At 43.0% G+C, this 18,782-nt stretch overlaps 1 protein-coding gene across 16 annotated transcripts in view; it reads left to right on the top strand.

The window, feature by feature from the left end:
* Dock3 (dedicator of cyto-kinesis 3) overlaps positions 1-18,782 on the top strand; it is a 351,061-nt gene that overhangs the window by 316,258 nt on the left and 16,021 nt on the right. For all 16 annotated transcript variants that reach the window (XM_006243867.5, XM_006243865.5, XM_039081583.2 and 13 more), the window contains 10 exons: positions 746-894; positions 2,009-2,095; positions 3,512-3,616; positions 12,743-12,884; positions 14,142-14,308; positions 14,433-14,519; positions 14,939-15,118; positions 15,688-15,771; positions 15,899-16,015; positions 18,427-18,548. In XM_006243867.5, coding sequence (XP_006243929.1) covers positions 746-894; positions 2,009-2,095; positions 3,512-3,616; positions 12,743-12,884; positions 14,142-14,308; positions 14,433-14,519; positions 14,939-15,118; positions 15,688-15,771; positions 15,899-16,015; positions 18,427-18,548 — 1,240 coding nt within the window. The remainder of the gene's footprint in view (positions 1-745; positions 895-2,008; positions 2,096-3,511; positions 3,617-12,742; positions 12,885-14,141; positions 14,309-14,432; positions 14,520-14,938; positions 15,119-15,687; positions 15,772-15,898; positions 16,016-18,426; positions 18,549-18,782) is intronic.

Here is an 18,782-nt window from a genome sequence, read left to right as displayed (position 1 = left end):
CCATGAACACGAACAAGTCAGTAGAGAGTGAAGCATCTAGTTGGGTTCCAGATCTATTTCTCCAGTATTTGATGACATAAATAAATGGTGTCTTTAGCAATAAGCTGTACCAGGTAATAGAGAATAACCAATGGCTTTAGAAATAGCTTGTGGGGCTGGAGAGATGGCTCAGTGGTTAAGAGCACTGACTGCTCTTCCAAAGGTCCTGAGTTCAATTCCCAGCAACCACATGGTGGCTCACAGCCATCTGTAATGAGATCTGATGCCCTGTGAAGACACCTACAGTGTACTTATATAATAAATATAAATAAATCTTTTTAAAAAAGAAAGAAATACCTTGTGATATTTTTGGCCAACAACTAAACAAGATGTAACTCATTCCTGGCATTAGAGGAGTTACTTGGTGGCATAAAATGTCTCCCGCATTATATAGTGATTCCATTTAAATTTATTTCATATTTGTATATATTTTAAGAAGCTTACACAGTAGTAGGTTTTTATATGTGAACCACTCTTTATTCTTCATCTGGAACTCAAAACAAGTGACCAGGTATTGAGAACATTTATAGTTTCTTCATTGTGTGAGCCAGGTCTATTAGCTTACACTATCTTACCTTTGGTATCTAGTATTCCTGGTTTGTGCTACCCAGCTTTGTTCTGATATCCCTGTTCACCATGGACCTCTAGCACAGAGCTATTTCTGGGCCACCAGAGGAAGCCCTGAGCTGCCATTCTATTCCTACAGAGGCTGCATTCACCCTCCTGCTTTACTGTGAGCTGCTGCAGTGGGAAGATCGACCGTTACGGGAGTTCCTACACTACCCATCCCAGACTGAGTGGCAGCGGAAGGAGGGACTGTGTAGAAAGATCATCCACTACTTCAACAAAGGCAAGGCAGGTATCAGGAAGCAGGCCTCTGAGCCCTCGTGTTCTGCTGCAGTCAGGACATACTTGTTAGAAACAAAGAATAACTGAGGTTGGTGATGGATGTGTACATTCTCCATGCGTAAGCTAGAATTTGGAAGTTGAGGAGAATAAACTGAGTCAAATATCATGTAAACTGATGTTTCCAAGTACCCAAGAGAAAGAAAACACTGTAATAATAATATGAGGAAGGTAAAGGTGTAGTTCAGTGTTAGAGAACTTACCTAGCTTTCACAGAGTCCTGGGTTCAGTCATCAACACCACAAAATAACAACAACAACAACAACAACAACAACAATAATAATAATAATAATAATGTGGTGGTGGTGGTGGTGGTAGTGGTGGTGGTGGTGGTGGTGGTGGTGGTGGTGGTGGTGGTGGTGGTGGTGGTGGTGGTGGTGAAGGAATTAAACAGTTCATTAGAATGAGGCCCACTGCAGCCTTCTTCAGGCACCTGCTAGATGGGCCTATTGCTGTACCAGGAACTTCATCACACAAATAGTCTAGTCTCCAAGTAGGCAAAAAGAATCTGAAGCCTAAAGTTATAATCTTCTCATAAAAGAAAAGTGCCAGGCCTACTGCCAGGGCTTTGGAAACCCTTTCTGCTTGATTGCCATAATTTTTCATAATTGACCTCAAGTAAAAGGATTACACTCCCTTTATTAACTTAATAAAGAAATACTGAGTATCTGCTATTGTTCTAGGATCTGAAAATAGAGTAAAGAAACATAGCTCTCTTCCTTGTGTAGTCATCATCTAATATAGGTGAATATAATAAAAATAAATATGTTTTAGTGAGATAGCAATAATTGAACAATATATACTGAGAAGTACCTCTTCTTGTGAAGGTAGTTCAGAGAGGAATGGAGGCTGAAACATTTGAGCAAAAACCAGAAAGCTCTGCATGAGGTAGAAAACCACGGTGATGTGTGGTACTCTCTATAAATGATTTTGAAGACTGTGTTTTTTTGTAATACGTGAGGTGGATCTAGCCTTTTGTTTTAGTCATTCATATGTTCAGTGTAGACTTAACCAACCTAAGAATGCCTGAGGTACTAAAGCCCTGTTCCTATTTTTAATACAGAGCTGGGAGTTTGGAATCCCTCTATGTAGAGAGCTGGCATGTCAGTATGAGAGCCTCTATGACTACCAGAGCCTCAGCTGGATCCGGGTAAGCTTTGTCACCTCGACTTTGTCCCTGACCAAAGACTCTGGGGCTTCCTGGCATGAATTTCTAAGTGATTCCTAAAGCCCTTAACTTAGTGCCATGGACAGAGACTAGATTACTGCCCTCAAGATACGTGCAGTCTGATTATGGAACAAAAGCACATACCTGACAAATGACTTTGTGATCTGAACCCTAAAAGCCACTTGTACTCAGGGAAAGAAGGCGGCATGATGGAATAGTGACTTCTGGGGGTAAAAAAACACTTAATTCATTACTTGTGGGTGTTCATGATAGCAGGGGGCATGCACGATGAGGTGCATGTGTGGAGTGAGAAGACTTGTGGCTATTCTCTCCTGCTATCCGTACAGAAGTTGTGGAGATCAAAGCCAGATCATCGGGCTTGTGCTGCCAGCGTGCTTTTACAGCTCACTGGCACCTAAGGCTTATTACAAAAGCTTTCCATCCCCACTGCATCTTATAGTCACTTCAGCACTTTGTCCTTGCTCCCTTCTTTGAGGCAAAATACTCAAAAAGTATATCAAATGTCCAGTGGATTTTTAAAGTCTTTGTAAAATCTTTCTTCATTGCCAATGCTATCTTCTAAATTATATCTTACAATTCTATCAGCAGAGAAAGAGTAGTTTAAGAACATCATCCACTACATCCTTGTCTATAGTTAAGACATTTGAGCAAAGACCAGAGATATCTCTTGTCTAAACTAGGATTTGGAAAGGATTCTCTAAAGTAGATTCTTGGCTAATTTGTAAAGGCTGCTGCCTAAAGATGGTTAAACATGAAGCTAGAATAGCCATACTGAAAAACTTGCTGACTTTGTAATATTGGACAGCATGAATGTTAGTTATCTTTTCAAATTTAAATTCTCCTAAATGGAAACCAGTATCAGTGATACGAACAACTGAAACTTCTCAGTTGTAGTTAATAGCATCTTAGGCCAAACGATAGATGAACAAGAGTGGATGCAGAGAACAGACAGAGTGGTTATGAGAGGATGGACAGAATGGTGATGAGAGGATGGACACAATGGTATTGGGAGAGAGGTATTGGTAGACAGCTGCCAGCAACCCTAGTCAAGGATCAATCAAATCCGTGTTAAATATTTACCTCTCAAGTTAAGGCCTCAGATCTTCATAGATCTGGGCCCATTCCTGGAGGAGATTGAGAACAACCTGACAGGGATGTGTTAGGCAGGCTTGTTTTCATCCAGTCGTCAGATAGCAGTGAAGAAGAAAGGAGGGCTGTCCTCTTTCATAATGCACTTCCCGGAAAGAGGCTGGTAGTGTCTGGGGATTGCCTCCCTGTTAACTAGATTTAATGTCATGCTCCCTCTTTAAAAGACAGTATCTAGTTGAGTCTAGGAGAACTTACTTTGGATGCCAACCATACCTTTATTGTTAACAGAAAATGGAGGCCAGCTACTATGACAACATTATAGAGCAGCAACGCCTGGAGCCTGAGTTCTTCCGGGTTGGCTTTTATGGCAGGAAGTTTCCATTCTTCCTTCGGGTGAGTCCATTCAAATGGTCACAATAATTTTGGTGTGTGTGATAAGGTGGGTAGGTAGGTTGGTGTGTGCATATTCACACATGCATGCAAATCTAAAAATATGTATATGTATTTTTTTTACTAAAAGTAGATTGATAGGGTAAAATAAAGGACTTTTGAGGCTGGGGAGGAAATGGTTTTCACACTTCCCTGTTACTGCTCATCACCAAAGGAAGTCAGGACAGGAACTCACACAGGGCAGGAACCTGGAGCCAGGAGCTGTTGCAGGGGCCATGGAAGGTGCTGCTTACTAGCTTGATCAGCCTGCTTTTTTTTTTTAATTATCTTTAATATTTTTTATAGTCCAGTCATTATCCTCCTCCCAGCCCACCCTCCAACATTTTCTTATCCCATTCTTCTTTCCCCCACTGCTTCCTTCACCCCGCCATCCCATACCACCCCCCACCCAGGGCCTTAGGTCTCTCGAGGGTTAGGTGCATCTTCTCTCACTGAGGCCAGACCAGGCAGTCCTCTGCTGTGTATGTGTCGTGGGCCTTGGACCAGCTAGTTTGTGCTGCCTGGTTGGTGGCTCAGTATCTGAGAGATCTCAGGGATCCAGATTAGTTGAGACTGCTGGTCTTCCTATGGGGTCACCCTCCTCCTCAACTTCTTCAGCCTTTTCCTAATTCACCCACAGGGGTCCCTGAATTCAGTCCATTGGTTGTGTATAAGTATCTGCTTCTGTCTCAGTCAGCTGCTGGTTTGGCCTCTCAGAGGACAGCCATGCTAGCTAGGCTCCTGTCTGTAAGCACATCATAGTGTTAGTAATAATGTCAGGCCTTGGAGTCTCCCCTTGAGCTGGATCCCAATTTGGCCCAGTGACTGGACCTCCTTTTCCTCAGTCTTCTCTATTTTTGTCCCTACTAGACAGGAATAATTCTGTGTCAGTTTTTGACTGTTTGATGGCAACCCCATCCCTCCACTTGATGCCCTATCTTTCTGCTGGACTCTACAAGTTCCCTCTCCCAACTGTTGGACATTTCATCTAAGGTTCCTCCTTTTGAGTCCTGAGAGTCTTTCACCTCCCAGGTCTCTGGTACATTCTAGAGGGTTTGCCCTCCTCCCACCTCCTGAGGTTTCCTGTTTCATTCATTCTGCTGGCTCTCAGGTCTTCACTTCTCCCCACCCCACCCCACCCTCCAATACCTGATCTTGTTCTTCTTTTCCCCTCCCCACTCTCTTCTCCCATTCTGGTTGCTCCCTCCTCTGCCTCCTGTGATTTTTTTTCTTCTCCCTCCGAAGTGGGATTGAAACATCCTCACTAGGGCCCTTCTACTTGTTAACAGTCTTGAGTTCTGTGGATTGTGTCCTGGGTATTCTATACTTTTTTGACTAATGTTTACTTATTAGTTAGTACAGACCGTGCATGTCCTTTTGGATCAATGTGACATCACTCAGGATGATATTTTCTTGTTCCATCCATTTGCCTGCAAAACTCATGATGTCCTTGTTCTTAATAGCTGAGTAGTATTCCGTTGTGTAAATGAGCCATATTTTTTGTATCCATTCTTTTGTTGTAGGACATCTGGGTGTTTCCAGCTTCTGGCTATCACAAAAAAGGCCACTATGAACATAGTGGAACACCTGCTCCTGTGGTATGGTGGGGTATATTTTGCGTATATGCCCAAGAGTGGTATAGTTGGGGGTCTTCAGGTAGATTTACTTCCAGTTTTCTGAGGAACCTCCAGATTGATTTCATAGTGGATGTACCAGCTTTCAATCCCACTAGCAATGGAGGAGGAGTGTTCCTCTTTCTCCACATCCTTGCTAGCATGTGCTGTCACGTGTGTTCTACTGAGTACTTCTCTCCAAAGGACCAGTCAGTCAACAGAAGACATTTGGCTTTATTTAATACTTGCTGCTGCCTTCTATTCTATTCTGAGCTGCAGTATTCTGTGTTTGCTAGTAATGTGTCAGGAAGTGACTAGTGCCTAAAAATATTCTATATAAGTACCTTCCAACTCTGCCTCTAAGGCCTAGTGCCTCCACTGTGGCTCATCTTACCCAGTAGCATTAGTACTGTGTACTCAAAAACAACCTAGAGGACAGTCACTTGGCTCCCATATCCTGTGAGAGCTCCAAGTGCTAAGGTCAGCTGTGAAAAGACAAAGAAGCCTCTTTCATGACACAGGATAGCAACAGCAACTTTTCTCTTTTAGTGGGAGAAAAATCTCCAAAGGACTGGTCCAGGATATACACAATACAGAAGGATGACTTGCCATTGTGAAGTAACGGGTGGAATTTAATCTTTACTTGTGCGTCACCGCGAGATAGGATATTATACATAGAAATAAGAAACCCATTCAGAAGACAGGCTTCACATTGTATGAATAGTTTGTAAAAGTACAGTTTTTTAATGCTACAGTAACAAACTACAGTTTTGAAGGATTGTTAAGACAGGCCTCATGACACACACCTGTAATCCCAGCATTTTGAAGATGGAGACCAGAGGATCATGAGTTTCAGACCAACCTGAACTACACAGATCTTTTATACAACAACAAAAAATGTGTTTGAGAAACAAAAACTTATGCTAAACATCATATATAATACAACAGAAAACTCCATGCCTCAGCTGTAATATTTAAAATTAAGCTCTCTCTCTCAGTGGTCTAGGTTTGGAAAGTAAAGCATTCAGAAGTAGTTTCTGACACATTTTGTTCCTCTTATTATTTTTCTATTTTTGTTTTCAGTTTTGTTTTCTGGTTTTTGTTCTTTATATGATTTTTATTAATTTATTTATTCACTTTATATCCCTATTGCAGCTCCTCACTCCTCCCAATCCCACCCTTACAAATCTCTCCCCATTACCATCTTCTCTTCTCCTCAGGGGAGTCCCCCGGGGGTACCATCCCACCATGAGATATTCAGTCCTAGCAGAACTAAGCTTTCCTCTCCCACTGAGGGCCAACTAGGCAGTTCAGTTAGGAGAAGAGGATCCAATGGTAGGCGTGAGAAGTGGCCCCCACTCCAGTTGCGTAGGAGGCCTAGGTCCAGCCCCTGCATGCTCTTTTGGTTGGTGGTTCAGTCTCTGGTTTTGGTTTTTAAGACAGTGTCTTTCTTATAGTCCAAGCTGGCCTTGAACTAGTTATGTAGCTGAGACTGACTTTGAACTCCTGGTCATCCTGCACCTGTCTCATGAGTGCTGAGGGCCTAGTATAATGCAGTGTTAAGAAACCAACACAAGGCTTCATTCATGCTAGGCAAGCACTCATCAACTGAGCTATCCCCAGCTTTTGATCTTACTGTACTCAGAAATATTTCTCAGTGGCACTTGATAGTACCTTGTTAACAGACTTCTTTTTATAAAGTTTGTAGAGCCTCAGTTTTGTCTCCACATACTCTTTAGTCATTTTAGTCATTGTGCCAAGTCTCTCCATAGGGTAGAAGATAATTGGAATGGTTCAGAATAACTAGTTGTGTTTTAAGAATCTTTCACAGTTAAGAAATTCCTCAGTGGATCTACTGTGCCACACTAAATGAAGCAAACAGTATATACAACCCGTCCACCACTTCTGTAGTTGTCCACAGCCTATCCAGTTTCCTTCTGAGAGAATACCAGTGAAAAGTAGGACTAGTTTATATGTGTAGCTCTTGTTTCTGATAGCCATCTGTGATGTTTGACACTGTCCCTGTCACTTCCTTCTGAGCGTGACTAGTTTGGACTTAGAAGGCTGGGAAATAGAGCAGATATCCTGCATCCATCACACCCGTGCCAGCGACAATGTCCTCTATAGCTTTTAGCATGTGAGGTACAGTTGGCAGTTCAGCAGATCCTAGAAGCTCCATAGGTTGAAGTACGACTCCTGTTTAAATGACCGTTCCTTAGTATCTGCTAATGCTTCTGGATCTTCATGATGCCGGAGATGAACTAAAAGTAGGAAAAAGTTGTTAAACGTCTAATGAGAGTGCAGGATTCTTAAAGTAACAAACATTTGAAGGTGTCCAGGTAAGATTATACCAATACTACACACTCAATACAGTATATAGGAACTGCAGAAAACTAAGTGGACCAACTACACAATACTGGTAACTGAGTGTAAGAAAACTAAAGTGTCATCTGCAGTATTCCCTACAACCTATATATAGCTGCTCACTAATGTGAGCATGGAAAGATGCCAACAAACATAACCACAACAGTGGTCTCTTCTGATTTCCCAGAATCAGTCAGTGCTAACACCCAAACAAGATTCAAACAGAAAGGGACTATAATCAGTTCTGACCAAGAGGGACACAATTTTTAGAATCAACCCTGCCTGAATTAGGTTGCAATGGGAATTTTTTTTCCTCTTAGAAAGCCATTTCCTAACAGCTTCAGTAGCTTAGAGCAGATTTTCCAAATTGTTGTTGTTGTTTATGTCTTTGGTGATACCATCTGCAGACCAACTCACAGTGTGGTGGCTGCTGTAGTTTTCCTTCAGGGGAAAATGCCGGCATGCAGAGACAACTTTACGTTTCTTCTTTACAGCACCTGGTTGTCTTTCCTAGCTTTCTTCTTCTCATAGCAACTTGTATCCAGTGGCATCCCCTTCCTACTGTCATTTTCTGGTGAATTAGCATTTTCATTGGCAAATCTAGGAATGAGAGACAAAGGAGAAATCGGCACAAGGGTTTGAAGCGTCCATGAGAAGTGGTGTAGAGGTTAGGCATTACCAGGGCTCACCCCTAAGGCAGTGTATGACTTGACTTATTCAGTACAGTCCATATGATGCAGAGAGATCCGCAGAGCCTGTGCTCCAGGCTGCATTCCATTGACATTTATTGTTCTCAGATGGCTTAAAGCTGTCCTCATGCATAGAAAGCTGGAATTGTATTTAAAGCCTAAAACTGCTCTGATTATTTCCAGTTCCAGTATCTTAATACATTTCAATGCCTACAAATCTCAGCCAGCAAATGGGAAAGATCACATGACCCCCAATATATTTAAGATCTCATTAGGAAAATTGCTTTAGCCAGTGAGCAATAATAAGTTTAATATATCAAGAGTCTTGTAGTTCCCTGAGAGTTGGAGGGGGATGAGGACTCAGTCTACTAACAGAGTCTAGACATCCACATTTAAGATGTAAAACAGGTCAGCTTTCACTTTTTCTAAGAAGTACTCATTCTTGGCTAAAAGAAAAAAATGTCTATATTATAACAGATAATACAAGAGGAACAGCAAACTCTTTCTACTTAATAATTATAATTCCTAGGAACATTTCAAGGACTAGGCTTCCATGACCTATAATGACCATGCAGCCCAGACATTTCAAAAGCGGTATGTTTGTTACTCCAATGATCAAAGGTACTGTAGTAGTCTGGTGTGATGGTTTATGCTTACAGTCCCAACCCTTTGGATCTATGGCAGGCAAATTGTAAGTTCAAGGTTAGCCTGAGCTACATAGTGAGTTGTAGAGCAATCTAGGCTCCTAAATGGAGAGCCCTTGTCTAATTAAATACAGAGACAGAAGTGGGAGCCAAGTGTAGCAGTGTACCCTTGTAATCCTAGCACTTGGGAGGTAGAGGCAGAAGGAGCAAACAGTGTCATTCTAGGGTACATAGTCAGTTTGAGGGCAGTCTGAGCTACATGAGACCTTGTCTCCAAAAAAAAAAGAAAAAAGAATAGTTGAACTAAAGGTCAATAAAAGAGATGAAAAGAAATATACAGTAACTAGAAACCAGGAGCACCTCAGGAAAGTCCTGAGACAGAGCAGTTTCTTTGGTTCTTTTACAAAGAATGCTTGAGTGTCAATTGTATTCTCAACCCCAATTTGTAAGTCATATCTAATTCATGGTACATTCTAAGACTGCTAGGGTCTGAAAGCCCAAAACAACCTAAGCAGGCTCAAGACTCCACACATAGCAAGATGTTTACTTGGATTAGGAAGCAGAGACTGAGCAGTCAGGGACAATAACACAGACTGTCTGATTGCGTTTTCACCCGCTCATCTTAGTAAGGATTTAAGCAGATGACAAAAATGTATGGTGCTCAGTCCCTTCCTGTCCATTGGGGCCACAGAGCAGACTCAGGAGCTGAATTACCACCCAAGCCAGAATGTTAGAGTTTTTAAGTTCAAAACCTACAAATATCTGTGCCAGGTTACAGTTAAATTTTCCATCAATCAGAATCATTCATTCTTTCATGGTTAGGAACAATCATTATGTTTTAGGGAACAAAAGGAGGAAGAAAAAGAAATTGGCTAGGTATCTGGAAAGCTCCCCTGGAGCCTGGGAACTTGAGCTTAATTTTACCTTATGATCAAAATGGAGTCTGAAAACAAAATGGCAGTACTTAGGATAAGCCTGTCCCTCTCCTCCCCCCCCTTCTCTCTGATCCCAACAAGACATCATAATTTTGGATGAGGTAAATTCAGTGCCTGTTGTCTCATATTTCTTTCTTCTGAGCAAGAATACCCTGTCAACTTCAAGGTCACTTTTACCTTCTCACATACACCTCACAGAACATGTCAGTGTCTCAGATTCATAGAACTTTTGGACAGGAAGGACTAGGCATGCAAGTAACAGTCTGGCTGTTCAGTGTGGCTTAAAGGCTCCAGTAGTGGAAGAAAAACAAAGAATGATAGGAAGTATCACTTGTCAGTCTGTTCTTCCTGCTTACAGAATGTAACCTACTAGCTGATTCAAGCATACAGAGTCCCCCGGCTAAACCACATGGTGTCTTCCCTTCCTTAAGCTGCTCAGTTCCTCTATGGCCAATGGAAGTAGATCGCACAAAGGGAGTGCAAAGTAGGCAACCACATCATTTTGTGGGGATGCTTGCTTACATGGTCAGCTACTCCTGCAGCACCCCTGAATACACAGGCCATCTACTTCTTTAGTTCACTCAGCTTTATATCCTTGGGACACCTCACAATTATGATTATCTACTAATCTTCAAAGAGACAGGAAAACATCCAGACCTCTTTTCTTGGGGGAGAATCCTGTTTCTCTTCATATGATCCATGAAAAAATTGTGGGGATTATGTGCATGTTAGTGGATGTTGAAAGGCCAGTTCTTCAGAGGTACAGTCAACCCTCTATGTCCATGGGCTAAACATCTGCAGATTCAACCTCCCACAAACAGAACATCTTGGGGGAAATTCATCTGTACCAAATGTATACAGGCATGCTCTTTCTCGTCATCATTCCCTAAATAATACAATAAAACAAGTTTTATAGACTTTACATCCTGGTATCTTAAGTACCCTAAAAATGACTTTAAATGGCTGGGTGTGGTGGTGCATGCCTTTAATTCCAGCACAAGGAAGGCAGAGATAGATGGATCTCTGAACTCAAGGCCAGCCTGGTCTGCAAAGCTAGTTCCAGTACAGCCAGAGCTACACAGAGAAACTCTGTCTCCAAAAAAAAAAAAAAAAAAAAAAAAACTTAATAATGACAATAATAATAGTGATGACAATGGTGATGGCTTGCTGTATCCAAGAAAATATGCTCTACCTATAGATGAAGGTATACCATTACATAAGGGGCTTGAGCTCTGTGGCCTTTGGAGTCTTTGCTGATAATAGATTTTCATTCTGATTTACCCAAATATGTGGCTCATTCTTATTTGAGTTTACCCATAATGATAGCTTTGGGTCTCCAAAGGCTGGCCTGTGATCAGCTCTGCCCCAGGAGTATACACCTGCCTCTTATACTGATACACCCTCATTTTCTTTTTTCCCTACCCTTAAAACTCCCCACCCCCACCCCCGTTTGCTAAGGCATGTCAAGACAGGATGCCAGTGTGATGGGACTTGCTGAGATGGGTCTGGTGAGCCAGCTGGGCAGGCAGTATGACTAGTAGGCTTCCTAAAGTTTTTTATTTGTGTAAATATGTATGTCTTTGTGAGTGTATGAACATGTGTGTATACACATTAAAGTCAGAAAGAGGTGTCAGGTGTGCTCCTCAATCCCTCTTTCCCTGATCCTTTGAGGCAGGATCTGTCCTGAACCTGGGTCTCACATTTTCTCCACTAGGCTGGGAGGCAGTAAGTCCCAGTAGTCCTGTTCTCTCTGCTCACCTCAGAGCTGGGATTGCAAGTGTGCATAGGACACCCAGACGTCACATGGTGCAGGAGCTGAGCTCTGCTCCTCTTGACTGTGCAGCAGGCATTCGTAAGCATTGAGGCATCTCCAGCCCCTGTTCTAGGAGATTGTACTGGGGCTTCTAGCTGTTCCCACATGGCCAGCTGCGAGGTACACAGAGCAAAAGGAGTCAAGGGTGTTTTGTTGACAAGGAGACTTTAGTCCACAAAGAGAAAAGCTGAGACCTAACCTTAGCCAAATGTGTGATGCGTGCATCAGGAGACTGATAAAGAAGGATTGTTCTATTCAAGGTAGTCTGGCCTGTGTGATGAGACTGAGGAGGGGGAGAAAGAGAGAAAGACTGAGATTTGATTTGTTCTGTTGACTTGTCTGCAGAGAAATTTGCTACCAAAGTGATTTATCAGTGTAGTAAATAGTAGATACTCACTATGTGTCAGCACCATGGCACTCTCTCCTTAGCACACACGCTAGTCTCTCCAGCCACCCCTGGGCCAGTTCTACAAACCTACATTATTTCCATCTATGCTTTCTTGTGGTTTGGCTGTTGCTTGGATTGTTATCATTCTCATTCATATATATATATATATATATATATATATATATATGTATATGTGTGTATGTGTGTGTGTGTGTGTGTATATATATATATATATATATATATATATATATATATATAGAGAGAGAGAGAGAGAGAGCTTGCTTGTCCCCATTCTTCTGTAACAGACTTACGAAGTGGGCCTTTTAGTATTTTTTTTGATTCTTCTAAAGTCCCTCTCCTACTTTGCTTCCTTTCACGAGTATTCCTCCTTCCCCCAACTTCCTGGTTGTCTGTACTCTCTTCCCAGGACTACCACACCACAGAGATAGTGTTTCTTCCTCTGTCCTTCTTCCTTCTCTCCTGTCATTTCTCTTTAAGTCAGGAACTAAGTACCATGCCCTTTACCTGTACCTTGTTGTGGTACAAAAGAGGCTCCTAGAGTATGTTTATGGGATGAGTAACTGCTAATCTGTAGAGATGGAGACAATGGACATGCAAGGTATAGAATGTACTTGGTTTTGCAGAATAAAGAGTATGTGTGCCGTGGTCATGACTATGAGAGGCTAGAAGCCTTCCAGCAGAGGATGCTCAGCGAGTTCCCACAGGCCGTTGCTATGCAGCACCCCAATCATCCTGATGATGCCATCCTACAGTGTGATGCTCAGTGTATCTTTTGAAACTTGGTAGAGTGGGAAGGGCTGGGATCCTGAAAGGTAAGTTTCACCCAGTCAACCATTCCTCTACCATGTGGCTGGCCTTGTTCCTTTATTTAGGTTACCTGTCATCCTAAACCTGGGTGTCTTTACTATTGAACCCGCATTTAGCAAGACACTCCACCCTCATGAGAGCAGTGGCATGCTATTGGCCAGGGATGGAGATAGAAGCTGAGTTCAGGACCTAGTTGTCAGACCAGTTACTGTCATGAGTGCAGTGTCTATGCTGGACTCCATGGGGCCTGGTGAGGCAGTCAGGACCAGTCGCTGACTTTGAGCATGGGTTTATTCTGCTTTTACCATCTGTTCTGCTTCCCTGTGCAGTTACTGTCCTAGTCTTTGTTAAATTGCCTGTAGCAGAGTGACAGAAAGGAGGAGGATAGAGAATGGCTGTGATTTGATGGCACTTGAAAGTTTCAGTGAAAACACTGGCCTGCTGCTCATTACCCATTTTACACAGCTTTCTTTAAAAATATGTGCTAGTCACCACGTGGCAGACTTGTTCCAGAGAGAAGAGAGCAAATAGACTCCCATTCATGTTCTCTTCACAGAGATGTCAGCATTATAATTAAAAGGTTGTTTTGACTAGGCCTATGACATGGGCCTGTAATCCAAGAGAGGCTAAAGCAGGAAAATACCAAGTTTAAAACCTGCATAAGATACAGGGTAAATTCAATGCTAATCTGGGTAATTTAGTGAGACTCTATGTCAAACTACAAAAGGGGCTAAAGATATAACCTGCTGGATAAGCAGTTATCTATCATTCCCATCCCAGAGTCTTGGTTTTAAGCCCTAATGTCATCAAAAAATAAAATAGAAAGAAAAAATGAAATGAAAAAAACCAAAAAGGCTATTTTCTATTAAAGCCATTTAGCTACAGTGGGTAGTCCCAGACATTTATTCCTACATCGTGGATATTACATCTGCTTGCTCAATGCCACTCTCAAAAAGGCAGCACAGGACACTTGCCATTCTCCTTGGCCCAATGTTCATGACATTCATTGTTGGAGCAGGAAGGAAGGGGGCAGATAGGGAGCTTTGACTAACTGTGCTTAGGTCTGCTCTGCACCTTAGGATGCCTCTACCTCCACCACGACTCACCCTAGTAAGGAACAGGGCTATAATGTCCTACATCAAGGAGACAACAAGTGGATACCACTCCAGCCTTTTTCTTTGTCAAGTCTAGATTTCTCCTTCACTTCATGTCCAGATTTACAGATCTATGCAGTGACACCTATTCCAGATTATGTGGATGTTCTACAAATGGACAGAGTACCCGATCGTGTCAAGAGCTTCTATCGTGTCAACAATGTGAGGAAGTTCCGGTATGATAGACCTTTCCACAAAGGCCCCAAGGACAAAGACAATGAATTCAAGGTAAAGGATATGGGAAAGTGAATGCAGTGTCCATAGTAAGTCTGGGGCAAACCTGGTTCTTGGGAACCCAGGTCAAGTGTAACAAAATTTGTCTAGTCTATACTTGTCTGTGCTCTTCCTGCAGAGCCTGTGGATTGAGCGTACCACGCTGACACTGACCCACAGTTTGCCTGGCATCTCTCGATGGTTTGAAGTGGAAAGAAGGGAACTGGTAAGCTAGACCTCAGGAGGTTTAAATTCCCTTTTTCCTTAGCTTCATCTCCAGGGAGCTTTCTCTAAGGACTAAAGAACAAGCTCTGGCCACCTGCCTGGCCTTGGCTCCTTAGCTTTGATATCTTCTTTTATCTGTCATAGGACACTCCTAGGCTTTAGGTATTCTTCAGTTTACAAATGAAAGGAAAAATTCTCTGAGACTCCTGGAGCCAGAAATGACTGATGTCCGGAACTAATCCTCCTCACTATTCTTTGCACTTACAGTCCCTGGAATCAGAAGAGAAATTAGAGAACACCTAGGAAGTGTTCCTCCTAAGGAGGAGGAAGCAGAATTAGCATCACACGTGGTAGCTCTGTTATCAGGAATGTGATGAAGGGTTAGTACGCCTGAGAGGACTCTGTGTTATGCGCCCCCAGGTGGAGGTAAGCCCTCTGGAGAATGCCATCCAGGTGGTTGAGAATAAGAACCAGGAACTGCGAGCTCTGATCAGCCAGTATCAGCACAAACAAGTGCATGGCAACATCAATCTGCTCAGCATGTGTCTGAATGGTGTCATTGATGCTGCTGTCAATGGAGGCATTGCACGATACCAGGAGGTAAGATGGAGACAATGGCCAAACCCCAGACAGACAGCCTGGCTAAGGACATGGCTCATTAGCTCCTTTTCCCAAAATTATAGCTCCTTGGAAAACTTTCTAAGCTAGTCCTCTTCTGGAAGAGGTAGCTAGTTTGAGGTGGTTCTGAGATAAAGGTCACTCACTATTTCTGCAGCACAGATGTTTGGTGGGGGCTTCCCCTCCCCTAATCTCTGTGAGATGAATAATTTATCTGATTATAGAAATTAAGTATCCTCCTGGGGTCCTTCATGAACCAGGTACCTAAGAGACAGGTGCACATCAACAGGCACTGGCTCTGCCTGGCATACCCAGACCATCCAGACTTGGAGAAGCTAGAGCTAGCATCCAGTCTCAGGAGATTAGGCCCCACCTTTAGTCTTTCCCAGGCACAGAAAACACGCATTTCCTTACTGATAAATTTTTCAGTGAGGCCAGGCTGGAGGTGTTGGCAAGACACCTATGAGGAAGCATTCTGGTTCCCTTTTAAGGGCTCCATCTGAATAGTTATCTTAGGAAGAGTCTTCATTACCTGACCTTTCCTTTCACAGGCCTTTTTTGATAAAGATTATATCACCAAGCACCCAGGAGATGCCGAGAAGATCTCCCAGCTCAAGGAACTAATGCAGGAACAGGTATGGCTTGTAAGACATGAAAATGAAAGGTCCATATCAGTGAGAGAAGTCATATATATATAAATGACGCGGTTCTCAGAGGCTGCTCCCTGCTTAACAGAGAGACCTTATCTGGCAATTCCCGTAGGTCCATGTTCTTGGAGTTGGGCTGGCGGTTCATGAGAAGTTTGTGCATCCAGAAATGCGACCTCTGCATAAGAAGCTGATTGATCAATTCCAGATGATGAGGGCCAGTCTGTACCATGTAAGCTGACCCCATACCTTCCCAGATTTAGAACCAGATTTCACTTCCTCTAGGCCTATAAATACAATCAAAGAAAAGGAGGAGGGAGGGTGAGGTAAGAGAGAATCTGTACCTGCCCCAGGGGGCTGGAGAGGTGAGGGTAGTGAGCACTGTACCCTAGTTGTTTAGTTTGGTTCACTGGCTCCCAGAAGGAGTCAGAATCAGAGACAAATAACATTTTTCCTGCCACTGTGTTAATAGAGTTTTTCACATACGGAAAGGGCTCATATGCAGGAGTTTATTTGGAGGTATTTTTCTTTCCAAGGACCTTAAGAATAAAGGTATGACCTGAAAAGGCCCTCTTATCGGCTCCATTCTTTTCTCTTTACCCATTTTCTTCTCCCCATGTGTAGACCTCCTCTTCTTCATTCTTTTCCTCTAATTTCCTTTCTTTCCATCTCAGTTTCCTCCATAATGGGTTGTGACCCAGGATCACATCTAAGAAAGTTTTTGGCTCCAAGTACTTTAATTCTGACTGCTCCTAGAGGTGTAAGACAGTTCTTAGGCTACACCAAACCCCAGATTGCCTACCTAAGTCTACCCTGTCTCTCTATTCTCCATAGCAAGTTTGCCAAAGAACTAACGCACATAGGCAGGACCTGTAACTCAGGATCAGTTTTCCTTGGTGTGATCTTAAAATGGAGTGATAGCTGTTGAAGATAATGTTCAGGTGGTCCTGAGTCCCCGAGTCCCGATTCATATCACATACCCTTACCCAGTTTTTTTTTCTTTTTTTCGGGGCTGGGGACTGAACCCAGGGCCTTGCGCATGCTAGGCAAGCGCTCTACCACTGAGCTAAATCCCCAACCCCACCTTTACCCAGTTTTAACCACAGGGTTGATCGTAAATTATTTCTAGAACAGACTTTGTGTTAAATATTCTGGTTCCCAGACCTAAGTGGCCATGAACCAAATTACCTGCCACTACCTGGCAAACTCTCTGCTCATTTTACTGAAGGCTACCAAATATAAGTATTAGGAAAACAAAGACATATAGCTGTCAGATGGTGGGCCATGCTGTCTTAGACAAGTTCCTCCAGGGATGATGTAAAGTCTCGGGGAAGGCTGAGCCATCCAAGGACTGAGAGAGCAGTCCCTCTTGGAACTGGCCTGCTTTGTTCTTGGATGCTGCAGGTTGTGTTTCTTTTAGTCCCTCAAGACTCCAGGGCAGGCCTCAGCTGTGTCCTCACAAGAGTGGACAGCATGAAAAACAAAATAGGAAAAGAAGCTTGCACAGTATGAGAGACTGACCTACTTTCAAGAGAAATTTCTATAGCCCACAAAATGTCTCCTTCCTGGGAAGGTCCTCCGTGGTTTTTCACGTGAGAGATGCAGAACATAAAGGCTTCCCCTTAAAGCTGAGGTGGCTGATTAGTAAAGAGCTTGAGTAGCATCAGTGAGTCTGATGGGGGTTCTACCTAATTACACTAGCTCCTGCAAATACTGCTGGGCTCTGCTCTTGCAAACTTCTCATCCCAACTGTTAGCTCATGTAACATAGAGCTTGGCACCGCAGGAGGTGCCCTGTCACATCTCTGCAGTCAGAGCACTGCAGCAAAGGCACAGAGTGCTCATCCATATGCATCCAGGCCCATATTGTGCACATTACAGAAACAGGATAACAGTGTGCCTGCTTTGGAAGAAGAAAGAAAAAATTTGCTTCTCTAAGTCCAGCTCAGAAACATATCCAATAGACAAGAGCTTATATCCATCATATATGAAAAACTTGAGAAAACCTGGAAGATTGTGCTTTAAAATTTTCTCAGTGTCACAGAGACAGAGACCAGTATATTTTCTGTCACCCAGTGGTGAAACTTTAGAAGTTTCTGTCAAGAAGTCTACATACTTAGTAAAAATTTAATTATGCTAAAATAGAACTATGCTGTTTTCAGAAATTTACATCAGCACTTAGTTTCCTGTTTCCCTATAGACTGCGTCACAGGCAACTTAACTCAGATCACTAAGAGCTGGGCCACTTAGCAATCCAATGAAACCCAGCACCAGTTCTTATGTAAGAGTTCGCACTGACGGACAGCTGAATAATAAGTTCTTCCTCTCCTCTGTCCCAGCCATTGCTCTATGTCCTCTGAAATAAGGAAGCCTGTTATCACTTTCCTATAAACTCATGTTCACTTCGGCATGTTCAGATGTATCTGCTAGTGGAGTTTACCTGGGACTCCATAGCATCTGGTCTAGGCTCCCATGTGCTTAGGGGAGTGGTCAGTACTGAAGGTATGACTGTCCAGAAGAACCAGAAGTATCATATGGTTCTCTTTTTGTCCATTTGTTTACATTTTTACCAGCAGACAACTTATCTCCACCCTTTATTTATCTATTCTTTTCTCTCTATGAACAAACATTCATTTCTCAACAGGAGTTTCCATGTTTGGATAAGCTGAGTCCTGCATGTTCAGGCACCAGCACCCCACGGGGAAATGTTCTGGCATCCCATAGTCCCATGAGCCCCGAGAACATCAAGATGAGCCACAGGCACAGGTATGGCCTTAGGGCTGTGAAAGTTTCCTCCAGAGAGGTGAGTGTGGGGGATAAGCACCAGAGGAAAGGAGCTGGAAAGAAGAGCACTTGTATATAATCATGTCCCCTCCTTTCCTCTCCCCTCCACAGCATTGCCTTAAGCAGCCCCTGCACTAGACAGTATCATCTGACCTGCATCTAAGTAGTCACTGTCCTACATCAGAGAAGCATGCACATGGTACTCTAGGTACACAG

This window comes from Rattus norvegicus, chromosome 8 (assembly GCF_036323735.1).
Source record: "Rattus norvegicus strain BN/NHsdMcwi chromosome 8, GRCr8, whole genome shotgun sequence".
NCBI lineage: Eukaryota > Metazoa > Chordata > Mammalia > Rodentia > Muridae > Rattus > Rattus norvegicus.
This window is presented reverse-complemented; position numbering and strand designations above follow the sequence as displayed.